The sequence below is a fragment of the Setaria viridis genome, chromosome 4 (assembly GCF_005286985.2).
Source record: "Setaria viridis chromosome 4, Setaria_viridis_v4.0, whole genome shotgun sequence".
Lineage (NCBI taxonomy): Eukaryota > Viridiplantae > Streptophyta > Magnoliopsida > Poales > Poaceae > Setaria > Setaria viridis.
The window spans coordinates 30,316,323-30,328,834 of record NC_048266.2 but is presented as its reverse complement, the minus strand read 5'-3'; the positions used below and the strand labels follow the sequence as shown (position 1 = coordinate 30,328,834).

Sequence of the window (12,512 nt, the reverse complement as noted above, 5' to 3'; positions counted from 1 at the left end):
TAACAGATAAGTAGGTAATCATTGCAGTGCAGCAAAGGTCTCAGAAAAATTTAACAGATAAGTGTGTAACAGATAAGTCTCATCATTGCAGAAAAGTAACAGATAAGTATGTAAGACACATTGCAGAAATGTAACAGATAAGTAGGTAATAAATAAGTAGGTAATCATTGCAGTACAACAAAGGTCTCAGAAAAAGTTAATAGATAAATGGTCTTTCCATCATTGCAGTGCAACAAAGGTCTCAAAATAAGTTAACTGCATCATTGCAGCAATACATGGTCTTAACAAATGTTATAGCAACAATCAATAACAACCAGTACATCCTAGTTTCTAAGGTTGCCCCTGTTATTCCACATCTGCTCAACACAGTTGTCTCTCAGGGAGGCCCATGTGCTATTATCCATAATGATATCATTGTGGACAACCTCATCATTCACATTCTCATTCCATGTGGACTCATTAGGTATATGCTCATCTACTCCAAACCTAAGGATCCAATTGTGCAAGATGCAACAAGCTAGGACCAATTTGACTTGTGTCTTGTATGGGTGGAAAGGCTTGTTGTCCAAGATCCTGAACCTATTCTTGAGAGCACCGAAACCCTCTCCACTGTGGTCCTAAGGGAGGAATGCCTGAGGTTGAAGACCTCTTTAGGCGTCTGTGGCACCCTTACACCAAACTCTCTCAAGTGATATCTTGTGGCTCTGTATGGAGGCAGGAAGGCTGGCCTCACTGCATATCCAGCATCTACCAAGTAAAATTTACCTACCATATGACAAACACAGCCAATGAGGTGGTGTTTCTAATTGTGTGTGGTATAAATAGGAGCATCCTATTGTATTTTACTTATCTGGTGGCACCCTTAAACTGTCTTCCCTTTTAAGAGCATCATTCAAGATTAATGCATCATGAGCGGAGCCCTCCTAACCAGCCAGAACATATGTAAACCTTAAGTCAAAGTCTACTACAACAAGCACATTTTAGGTTGTTGTGTGCTTCCTTCCTAGAAAGGTAGCCCTGATTGACCTTGGAACTCTTGCAAGAACATGAGTCCCATCAATTGCACCTATGCAATCCTACAATGTGAAACAAAACAGATGGTTACTACTTCCCATCAATTGCACCTATGCACTGGTTTGTGTATGCTAACCTTAAAATATGGGGTCCACCGACGGCTACCCCTAATCTTGGGATGAACAGCAGTTGAGGGAGGTTGGATCATATCCTGTCTAAGCTCACCAACACATAAAGGACCTCTTGAAAGTGCCTGCTAATGGTTTCAAATGACCTCCTAAAGGATAAATTGATTACTCTAAACCTTTGGTTGTGACCAACTACATGCAAGAACATTGCCACCTACTCTTCCATATTATAGTGCACTGTGTCCTTAAGCAACTCTCTTGTGCGAAGAAGGTCACACAATTGGAAGAAGGGTGCTCTTGTCATTCTAAGGAGGTCAACACACCTAGTGTCATCAGCTTGATAAATGTAACTGAGATTGTTCTGCCTCTGTTCCTCTCTAGCACTCATGGGGGCATATGCGATGGGTGGTCTGGTGAGACAACGGCGCCTGAACCTAACAAACATCCAAGTTGTGACTACAACAACAAGTGATGCACCCCTCAAAATCAGCCATTGGCATCTTTCAGCACCATCCATCCTCTAGAACAAAGCATCACGTATATCAGAATCATGTACTACTATTTCATCAGTTGTGCTACAACATTTGAAAAGAAATGGATGCAAGTCACGGCTGCGACACCCAAAAAGATGCGCCTCCCAGTGACAAGCATCAAGAACCGTGCACTGCTACTCACAGTTTAACTAAAACAATCAGCCAAACATGAAAAATTAGAAATTTGTCATCATTGACCTTGTTGCACCACTCATATGTAGGTAACAAGAGTAACAATTTAAGCATTACTACCAGATCTACAAAATCAGTCTAGTATTGTACCATTTTATCAAGTAGATCTAATATTTCTTAAGAAAATGAGCGCACAAATTCACAAATCAAGACACCAGTAACAAGCATCAAGAACCGTGCATTGCTACTCACAGTTTAACTAAAACAATCGGCCAGACATGAAATTTGTCATCATTGACCTTGCTGCACCGCTCATATGTAGGTAACAAGGTACCACTTTAAGCATTACTGTCAGATCTGCAAAATCAGCCTCGCAAGAATAAGCAAATCAAATGCATCTCATAGGAAAGCATCACACGCAGAAGGGAAACCATGCGGGAGTGACAAGTCTTGAGAGGTGAACTCGCTCACAAACCCGTCCAAGGAGCCGCTAGGCAAGCGATCTTACCGGATCGAAGAAGCTTTCAACCTTGCTACGGGAGGAGGAAGACGAACGGGAGGAGGCGACGGCGAGACGAGAGGGGATGAGTGCAGGACCCCAGTTGCAGCGCAAATGGGGAGGGCAAGAGGTAACCCTAGCGGGGTTGGGAGGTCACAAGTTGGCCACCCGCGTCAAGGAGCTGGCCATCGACCTGCACAACTCGGGCCTGGCCGGTTGGAAACGGCCGAATCGACTGTATTAGCTGGGCTTAGCTATCCCCCCTCTGGTGGCTTGGGCTGGGCTAGCTAAGTCCTCTAGCCAGGCAACCAAACTAGTGCATTTTGCATTGGGCTGGTCTGGTTGGGGAGAGATAGCCACCTAACCAAACACACCCTCTGTGGATGAACCCTGCAGACTTCTTGAACCTGTTGAACCGGCGGGCCATCTCATCCTTGCCACGCTCCTTGTTGAAAGCCTTGCACCACTGCTCGCGTACAAAGGCCCAGAAGGCCTCGTCGGACTCGAGGTCCTCGTCCGTCACGTCCTTGCCCGGCCCTGCCATCCACAATGCAAAAGCGTTAGAGTACACTGGCATCAATGCAAGCATGGCGAAGCGAATTGCTTGCAAAGCAATCCGAGTCTCCACGCCGACGCGGCGGCGCTGCTAGGTGGCGGACACGAACGCCAAGCCTGAGATGCGCGCGGCACATGGCGTGGCGGAAACGGGATACGCGTACGCCCGGTGATGCTTCAGGGCAACAACACATGGTGGACTGCAGGTGGCCGCGACGGAGGAAGATGACGGCAGGCCGGCGGCCTGCCGTGTGGAGCGCAATGTGATGAGGGGAGGCGCGCTGGCAAGGCGGAAGCGGCGGCTGCGGATATGGCACTAAGGGGAGATGCTGCAACGCTATGAGGGCCGGCGGGCGAGCAGGAGCGCGCGCCGGGAGGGTCGGGGTGGACGGTATCTCATTTCCCATCCGGGCCTGGGTTATGTGGACCGTTGGATCCAGAGGCTGCGGCATGGATTCGACCCGACGAACCAACTGGCTAGGCGGAGGCCCGGTCGAGAATTTGCTCCGCGTGGACCTTGCGATGTTCGTCGTCAATGAGCCCCGGATGACGGATGCGGCACCGTCGTCTGCCGCTGCCATGCGGTCAGCCGATAAGTCGTTCGCCGCCGGCGAGCTCCGACCGTGCGATCAATTCATTGGCCACGGACGCGGTCACCCATTGGCCAGGCCCTCAGAGGCAGCTCTGGCTCTGCCGCCGGGGACGAGCTGAGCGCGACGCGCGCGGTAACTAGGCGGCGTGCCAGCGTGGCACCCGCTGCGCAGCAGGCCGTTTGCGCACGAGGAACGCGATCATGAGGCGCGCCTGGCGTTAGAGTACTGTTGCTTGCAAGCAATTCGGTTAATTTGTCGCGATCACAGAGAGCAACGGCGGCGAATCTTTCGTGCTGGCAGGGAGCGGCGGCGTCGGCGTCGGCGGGGAGGCTCGTTGTCTTAGAAGAGACGTGCGACGGACGAGGTCTGGCGGGCGGCGGGCGCCATGCCGCCGAGCGCGCGGCGTCAGACTCCAGGCGAGCGGCGTGCCGGGCGACCCGCGCCGACGCCGATGCTGGGCTTCCCATGGCGAACGAGGGGTGTGGTTCGCCGGCGGCGATCCTGGTGCGGCAGGGCTCATTGTCCTGGGTATAAACGAGTGGGCACGAGGTGGATGCGTTGGTGCTGGGCCCCGGGCCCAGAGTCGGGGGGAGTCCCGGCCCGCCGGGCGCGCACGCGCGTCGCCTCGCGCGCTCTGCTCGCTTCCCACCAAAAAGACGGAGGCGAGAGCCCGCGCGTCCCGTCCTCCCTTGGTGGGGCCTCTCCGTCCGTCGCGCGCTAAACTTGGGGGAGAGATCGAGTTGGCGTTGGCACGCGGGGAGGTTGGTCGGTCGGTGAGCGGCGATCGTGGCCCGTGGGGGCGCGGCGGCGGCGACGGCCGGCGGGCATGGGTTCCGGGACGTGGCGCAAGGCCTACGGCGCGCTCAAGGACTCCACCATGGTCGGCCTCGCCAACTTCAACAGCGAGTACAAGGTGACGATGAATCGATGATGCCTTCCTCCATTTGCTTTCGATCGTGATCTTCCTTCCGGGTTCCTCCTCCCATTCGTGCTGGTGCTCATCCACGTATGGAAAGAATTCGTATGAATTATTCTGAATTTCTCGCAGGATTTGGACATTGCCATTGTGAAGGCGACGAACCACGTCGAGTGCCCGCCCAAGGAGCGCCACCTCAGGAGTGAGTGCTTGTAAATGCGGATCATATCAGATCCACCGTATCGAATCCTGTTGGGTCACGATAGTGTTCATGGTTGAATCTCTCTGATCCTTGCAGGGATACTCTACGCGACCTCTGCGCATCGCCCGCGAGCTGATGTGGCCTACTCGATCTGCACGTTGGCGAGGAGGTTGACCAAGACCAAGAGCTGGATAGTGTGTCTTTCTCCTTGCTCCTTGTTTATAAATCAAATCAATGATGGTCCTCGATTCAATCATTTCTTTTGCTTAGATGTTCAGGGATTGGTTATGATTTTTGATTCAGTCATTTGTTTTTTGTTGCCCTGATTATGTTTTGTTTTCCGACCTTGAGAGACAAATAGCGTTTTGTGGCATTTTGTGAAGGACAGAAATGACCGGATGTCGGCACCTTTCTGGGTTACAGGTTGCACTGAAAACGTTGATAGTGGTACACAGGCTACTCAGAGAAGGCGATGGCACATTCAAGGAGGATTTCCTGACCTATTCATACAGAGGAAACATTCTGCAGATCCCACAGTTCAAGGATGACTCCAGCCCATTAGGTGGGTTGGGTTCATTCTACTTCGTTTTTCTTATATACATTGATCAAAGATAACCGAGTACAGGGATTAGGGACCTTGTCCCTAGATTACATAATTGTAGCCTCTTTGCTACTGAAAAAAGCAAATTCTATGGTTCAAGGATTTTGATCGTATAACTGCCGATTGTGACTGAGGACCATGGACTAACAATTCTGCATTGTTTTTGGGGGGTCCAAATATGTAGCCTCCTGTGTTATAGCTCAATATCTGAACAGGTTCTCTGCCCACTCCTTTCTCCAGCTTGGGATTGCTCCGCTTGGGTTCGCACGTACGCACTCTACCTAGACGAGCGAGTGGAATGCTTCAGGGTTCTCAAGTATGATGTTGAAGCCGATCGTCTGCTGAAATTACCCCAGGCTTCTGGCAAGGTCAGCTTCCCATGCAATTGAACTGACATCTTGCAGTTTTGGCATCATTTTAACTTGTTTGCCCCATGAGTAGTGCTGTGCTGAAACTTACGAATTCCAGGCACACAGCAGAACAAGAACCCTAACACTCGCGGATCTTTTGGATCAGTTGCCTGCATTGCAGAAACTGCTTCTCAGGCTTATTTACTGCCAGGTTTGAGGAATAAGAACCACTGTTAATCTTGAAAATGAGAAATTGTATCAAGGTATGAAACTCTTTCTGATATTGATATGCCGTTTCCTTTTCCATCGTCCCTTTGCAGCCTGAAGGCGCAGCCTGCTCAAATTTCCTTGTACAGTACGCGCTAGCCCTTGTGAGTCTGAAATTCGTTCTGACAAAGCTTTTTGGCACAGAATAATGTCCATTTCCTTACAGTCTTAAGTCTTACAAAGGTCTTGTGGACCTAGGTTTTGAAGGAAAGTTTCAGAATATACTGTTCAATCAATGATGGCATCATCAATCTTGTTGATATGGTACGCTATTAGTTCTTACTGAGATGCCTTTTACATGTATGCATATGTGTCCATCGTCTGAACATTGGTTGAATTCCTTATATCTCTTATGTGATGCAGTACTTTGAGATGCCAAAATATGATGCAATTAAGGCACTTGAAATCTACAAACGAGCTGGCCAGCAGGTATGGAAACTATGCAGTTTACCATATACTCCCTCTATCCCAAATTGTAGGTCATTTTAGCTTTTCTAGATACATATCTTTTGCTATGCATTTACATATAGGTTGTCTAGATACATAGCAAAACCCATGTATCTAGAAATGCCAAAACGACCTACAATTTGAAACGAAGGGAGTAGCATATTTGGATGAACTAACTGGTTCTAAGAATCTCATGGTGCGGATTCATCAATTTCACAGGCAGAAAAGCTATCTAATTTCTATGACCAGTGCAAACATCTTGAGCTGGCCAGGAGGTTCCAATTTCCTACTCTGAGGCAGGTATGTCCATCAGTCATTAATTACTAATTTTAACTGATAAATCTCCATATTTTGAGGAAAGGTAATATTTATCGAGTTTAAAAGTTCCTGTCATTTAAATTCCATTTGGAAATGACATATAACTTATTCCCTCTGCACACTGGATTGTACTATTAGTCCTTTACTGTCAGTGCTACTACTTACCACTATGCAGCCGCCTCCTTCGTTTCTTGTGACGATGGAAGAGTACATCAGAGAAGCACCGCGTGCCAATATTGAGAATAAGAGTTTGGTGAGTGCGTTCAGTATCAAGTATCAAGAACACTGCAAAAGGCCAGAACCTGGAGGAGAAAATGATAATGTTATGATTGTTCTTGATATTTGCTAAACTAGGAAAATGAGGAGAATCAACATAGTGATAATCAAGAAGAAGCTCCACAGGAAACTGAGAAACCGGTGGAAGAGGAAAAACAAGAACCTGCAGAGCCTGAAGAAGAACCACAACCTGCTGCTGAGCCTGCAGAAGAAGCAGTCGAACCTCAGCCACCGGCAACCACCGGGGATCTATTAGTATTTCCTCTATGAGTCTATGTTCCTTGAACAATCTGCAGTTCAGCTCAGTACCTGCTTCTTTAAAGCCTCATGCTCTTGCTACTATATTACTTGCAGAACTTGGATGAAGAAGTAAACCTCATGATTTCAGACCTTGAAGAAAGAAATGCACTGGCTCTTGCTATTGTGGCACCAGGTTCAGTATTTATGATATCCATGCACTGCTTATTAGCAAATTCTATTAAGCAGAACTGCACTATCAGCAGTTTTGAATCGACACTACTTGTGCAGAGAATGCCTTTGCTTTATAAACATCATATTCATATGTGCTAGGAATAGTACACTGATTAGTAATCTGTCTCTTAAATGCAGGGAATGAAAACAAGACGTCAACTTCTCGAGACTTGTTTGCCCTTGACAAGTCTGGATGGGAATTGGCACTAGTTACCGCGCCAAGTAACCACACAAATCAACAAATGGACAATCAATTGGTACATCTACCTCTGCTATCTGCAGAGAACATGATTATAGGAATTCACACAGTATTAACAGTAAAATATGTGTTCATAAATTAATATTCGAATTTAATCATTTGCTCAACAGGCTGGGGGTTTTGACAAGCTATTGCTAGACAGCCTTTACGAAGATGAGGCAAGGAGGCAGCAAATAGCCAGTGTGACCTACAATGGAACTATTGCAGCAAATCCATTTGAATTCAATGATCCATTTGCCATGTCAAACAGCTTCGCGCCACCATCTAATGTGCAGTTAGCTATGATGGCAGAGCAGCAGCAATATTACCAGGCACAGCAGCAACAGTACCTTCAGATACAGCAGCAACAGCAGATGGTGATGTTGCCACCTCAAACATACCAGCAGAATTCTCAGTATTCTGCCTCTTCTTCACAAGCCGCATTATCCAACCCCTTTGGCGATCCATTCAGTAACCTCGTTGCAATGGCTATTCCACCGAAGCAAAGCAATTCAAATTTAGTCTGAATTGCCTGTTTTGTTCCTAAAGCTCCCTCTAATATCCATCATACACAGATTGGTAATTCTGAGGAGTGACTTGTACAGTTCAAAAAGTTTGAATACTGCTCTGTACTTCAGTAGTACTCAAACTTGGAAACCAATATGACCATTGTAATGTCAATATACACAATTTTGACTCGGACATCAATGTCAGCTAATGGAGAAGCATGTTTGCCATCATAGTACATTGCAGAAGTCAGGCAGCATGAGAAAACACAGCAAGATCATACTTTTATTTATTGACGAGTCTTACATAAAATTAGAAGATCATGTGAATTCGGTACACATTTATTTTCTAAAGTTGCTCTCGAATACATTGTTTCAAACTTTTGTACAGTAGCACAAAGTGATAGGAGACCATGAAAAGGGGCATCTTTTCTTGATCCCCAACTTCATCCAGTGCAACAGGTAGCCCCCCTTACATTCATTCATCTTGAGCTTGATTGGCATCCAGACTTGAGCTCTCCCCTTCATCTGGAAAGTGGCCTGCACATTCATCAACAATCCATGTAAGAGAATTTTTAACTAAGCAGGAGCTGCATTTACTCGGACTGCAGAAGAACAAATAAAAAAGACGAAATCCAAAAAAAAACTGATTCTAGCAGTTTTATGCAATGCGTTTCAGTTCAGAATTGTGCAGAACATTGGAATAGCGAAATGGAGATCGCAAAGAGTCCAATTTCTTACCATCGATGAAATAGGTCGAGCACGGATACCCGCGGGAGGCGGCGGCAACGGCGCGGGCCTCGTCGGCGGAGAGCCCCCGCCGCGGGGCCGGTGACCCCACGAAGCCGCCACCGTGGCCGAGGAGCGCGAGGATCCCCAGGGCCGCGCCGGCCGGCCGGGGCGGCACGAAGTAGGACGTCCCGGGCCGGAACGGCGCCCAGTCGGGCTCGGCCATCCGCGCCATGGCGCCGTCGATCGCCTCCTCCAGCCGCCGGGCCACCGCGGCGGGGTCCGCTGGCGTGGTAGACGGCCCCACGGCGGCGTCCGATGGCGTGGTCGACGGCCCCGCGGCGTCCGCTTCTAGAACTTCCTCCGCACGCCGGCGGGTGTGGCTGTGCCGGCGGCTCAGAACCACGCCGGTCTGGGGCAGGGGCTGGGCCTGGACCCCGAGGCGGCGCGCCAGGGTCGCCGCCCGGCAGGAGAGGACGCGCGCCATAGTCACGCAGTTAGAGGCGAGAGGCGGGGCTCGCCGCCGGAGAGACGGAGCTACTGGCGCGTGCGTGCGTGCGACGGCGAGCGGGCGCTGCTGTGCCGTGGCGGTGTCACGAAGGTTTGGGGAACTTGGGGAGAGAAGTGGGGGAGCGTTGGGTAAATATAGTAGCCAGTTAGGGGCTTTTCCGCAAAAGAGACGGGCTGGAATCTGGTGCGCGTTCCGCGTCCGTTTTGAGCGGAAACCGCAGGCTGTATCCGCCGGTTTCCGCCAGGGGTATTTTCGTAATAATTAAATGTTAACAAGGGGTAATCCGAAAATTAGCGCCGCCACCGCCTTAACCCTCACGCAACTTCCTCTTTTTGCGGCGGCGCGAAACACCGACGCGTCTCCTCTGTTCTCTCTGGTTTGCGAGCGCGGTCGGAGGAGACTAGGGTTTCGCGGCGAGATGTCGGCGTACGACGAGGTGGAGATCGAGGACATGGAGTGGAACGCGGAGCTGAAGGCGTACACGTACCCGTGCCCCTGCGGCGACCTCTTCCAGATCACGCTCGAGGACCTCCGCCTCGGGGAGGAGATTGCGCGGTGCCCCTCTTGCTCCCTCTTCCTCACAGTCGTCTACAACGCCGAGGACTTCGCCGACGCCAAGGAGCCGGCCCACAAGCCGGGCCCGAGCCCAGTCGCCGTCGCCTGAGGCCGCCCCCCCTGATCGGCGAGATGGTAAGGCCTTAATTTCGTTGCAGTTTCAGTAATTGTGGTGTAATTTCAGCTTTTGAGGTGTTCCCCAGTAGATTTTGGTGCGGTAAGATTAGGTGAGTAAAATCCAGGTAGTAAATTTGCTGAAGCATCATAGTTTTGTGAAAAATTGTGGGCTGTTTATTGCTATTTGAAGGAATGGGGAATATTGGTTCTGTCAATTGAGTACAAAACACACAAGTTCGATTAATTGTATCTTTAATTTAGTTTCTGTCTCAACCAACCTTGCCAATAAAATGGCTAGCCAAAGCTAAGGTTTCGATTGGCCATTAGTTGGCCATGGATTTGCAAGAAGATACATAGAATCTGACTGAATTGCTATGGGCATGCCAAAATTTGACATCCATCCAAATAAATGCTAAATCTTTGGGGAATTAACGTTATCTGGGAAGGTTGGTTGGGGCAAAGACCGAGCACACCTAGACCACAGCTTTGCCATGCTGAGTATCTTTTGTGTTCACACCTGCTGCTTAGGTTAAACAGAGATGATAATTTGTTGCTAACCAGGACTCCGGATTTAGTAAGACAATAAACTCGATGGTCATGACCTTCAGGAATTTCCTTCAGCTGAGGGTGGCCGATTTGAGCTTTGGGTTGTGCTTTTTCTTGGCTGACATGCAAGGTCTGCTGACTGATGTAGCGTAGCTAGTTCATTTTCCTGCTGGCTTATGAATGTATCATTTCAATATTTGCTCCCTGGTTATCCTGTCAAGGCAGATATGTTAGAATCGAAATAATCTATGCAAGCCTACAAAATTTAGACTATCCATGATGACAGGGCTCATGATTCTTGAACTACTTTGCAGCTGTTTGTGTCTTATTTTACCTGGCAGCATTAGTTTTTTTTAGATTAAGGAAATTATCTGGTCTTGAACATTCACAAGTGAATTTCTACGACCACAAAGAAACAAATCCGGCCACCTAATCCAGCCACCTAGCCTGGAGATACATGAGTACTTAGACTCCACACCTCAACACGAGGACCAAAGAAAAATAAGAAAGCTAGCAACTGAGAAAGAAAGCTAAAAAGACTAAGTTTCAAACTTCTTCCATGCTCTTGTTTCCACCTAGCAATGGGCCTTGTGCAGCAACTAATCTCTCACATCTGCCGTTTTCTTATAAACTTTAGAAGTTAGGATGATCCTACTTGATGACCACCTGTTTCCTGTTGTTCTCTTGTCACGTAGAAACTGCACTTAGTCAATCTCTACCATGCACGCTGGCAATCCAATCAAGTGCACTGAAACTATCTGTGCACCGCCATCCCACCAAGCTGATCGGGTACCGCCATCGCAAGGAGCGACCTGGCAGCATTAGTACCTATAGATTTGGTTAATATAAGTGGTTACTGATTGGTAGTCTGCAATTTTATTATCTCACAAGTTCTACATCTTGGTAGTCTCTTTTATTGTTCACCTTTGTGAGTTGCGCGTGATTGTATTTTGCACATTCTGGGCCTTGGTTATTTGTTTCCTTGCCTGTATCCGACTGGAAGCTTCTATGTGGGTCAATGTTGTGTGGTTACCATTATAAGTTTAATTTTGATTTAATGTGACAAGACAGTGAGACCATGTTATCCTGTATGTACTTACCAAAAAGATTTCCAAGAGTAGTAAGATGTACAATTCATATGGCTTGGTTCACACCGTGAAACTTAGTATTTGCTTTCAAGCCGATTGGTTCACACCAGACATTGTATTCTACATCTTTGCTGCATGTGTAGTCTTGCAGTGTTATCATGTTTTTTTGGAAGGACCACTGATGTTTCGTATTTGAATCCTGTTGACATTATTTTATATTGCTTGCAGAACGCATTGGATTGATCTCAGGGCAGGAAAAGGAATGAGTGTTAATGTTTGACATACACGGGAGCATTTGTACTACCATCACTACTTAGATGAGTGGGTTTAGAGGCATACTATCAAAGCTTCGGTTGTTAAATTATCTTGTTTGTATGGGTGACCCGCTATTGTAAGGTGACATGAACAACTCGTGCTTCGAAAATTTTGTTTGTGAATTGTCTTGCCTCGGTCACTCATTAGCAAGTTACAATCCCGATTGATCTTCAGTATATTCATCCACCTTTTGAATTCTTGATGAAGCTAAGGCATTGAACCGTATAGGCACGCTGCATCTACTTCATTCCTCGTTCAGGTCTTCAAGATGTTAAATTTCACTTCTAAAAAAAAGATGTTAAATTTCATCTGCATGGTGCTACTTTGCTCTGTATTTATATCATACTGAAGTTTCATATCCAATGCACCTTTTCAAATAGCATTTTTCTGATACCTTCTTAGGAAAGTCCAGCACCTGGTACAGCGTCGACCCCATAGAAACAGGAACGCTGACTCTGATACAGCGCAATCTTCTGGAAGCGAAGTTGCACCTGAAGCAAGCAACATGTCATATAATTGAGTTTTTATGGTGAATCTCTAACAGCTGGATGCACTTCTGATGAGACTCACAGTGGCAACAGCAGCTATCTTTGATTGCGCTGTTC

General features: G+C 47.8%; 3 protein-coding genes across 3 annotated transcripts; 2 read left to right on the top strand and 1 right to left on the bottom strand.

Moving 5' to 3' along the window:
- Positions 1–3,607: 3,607 nt before the first annotated feature.
- On the top strand, positions 3,608–8,280 carry LOC117852721 (putative clathrin assembly protein At5g57200). Its single transcript, XM_034734942.2, has 15 exons — positions 3,608–4,367; positions 4,503–4,572; positions 4,669–4,766; positions 4,996–5,134; positions 5,414–5,541; positions 5,642–5,734; positions 5,844–5,894; positions 5,989–6,054; positions 6,154–6,219; positions 6,457–6,537; positions 6,731–6,808; positions 6,910–7,086; positions 7,186–7,264; positions 7,441–7,559; positions 7,672–8,280. Exons 1-15 carry the CDS (start codon positions 4,281–4,283, stop codon positions 8,065–8,067), a joined length of 1,728 nt encoding a protein of 575 aa, XP_034590833.1. The 5' UTR covers positions 3,608–4,280; the 3' UTR covers positions 8,068–8,280.
- Positions 8,281–8,306: 26 nt separating this feature from the next.
- On the bottom strand, positions 8,307–9,447 carry LOC117852724 (uncharacterized). Its single transcript, XM_034734949.2, has 2 exons — positions 8,788–9,447; positions 8,307–8,586 (listed from the first exon to the last, which is right to left on the bottom strand). Exons 1-2 carry the CDS (start codon positions 9,260–9,262, stop codon positions 8,525–8,527), a joined length of 537 nt encoding a protein of 178 aa, XP_034590840.1. The 5' UTR covers positions 9,263–9,447; the 3' UTR covers positions 8,307–8,524.
- Positions 9,448–9,594: 147 nt separating this feature from the next.
- Positions 9,595–12,029, top strand: LOC117852726 (diphthamide biosynthesis protein 3). The gene is made up of 2 exons (XM_034734950.2): positions 9,595–9,976; positions 11,821–12,029. Exon 1 carries the CDS (start codon positions 9,705–9,707, stop codon positions 9,948–9,950), a length of 246 nt encoding a protein of 81 aa, XP_034590841.1. The 5' UTR covers positions 9,595–9,704; the 3' UTR covers positions 9,951–9,976; positions 11,821–12,029.
- Positions 12,030–12,512: the final 483 nt, after the last annotated feature.

Coding starts and splice junctions, on each gene's coding strand:
- LOC117852724 (XM_034734949.2), bottom strand. CDS start 9,262: ATGGCGCGCGTCCTCTCCTGCCGGGCGGCGACCCTGGCGCGCCGCCTC. Junction 8,587..8,787: donor CTCGACCTATTTCATCGATG/GTAAGAAATTGG, acceptor ATGAATGTGCAG/GCCACTTTCCAGATGAAGGG.
- LOC117852721 (XM_034734942.2), top strand. CDS start 4,281: ATGGGTTCCGGGACGTGGCGCAAGGCCTACGGCGCGCTCAAGGACTCC. Junction 4,767..4,995: donor CCAAGACCAAGAGCTGGATA/GTGTGTCTTTCT, acceptor TCTGGGTTACAG/GTTGCACTGAAAACGTTGAT. Junction 6,809..6,909: donor ATATTGAGAATAAGAGTTTG/GTGAGTGCGTTC, acceptor TTGCTAAACTAG/GAAAATGAGGAGAATCAACA.
- LOC117852726 (XM_034734950.2), top strand. CDS start 9,705: ATGTCGGCGTACGACGAGGTGGAGATCGAGGACATGGAGTGGAACGCG.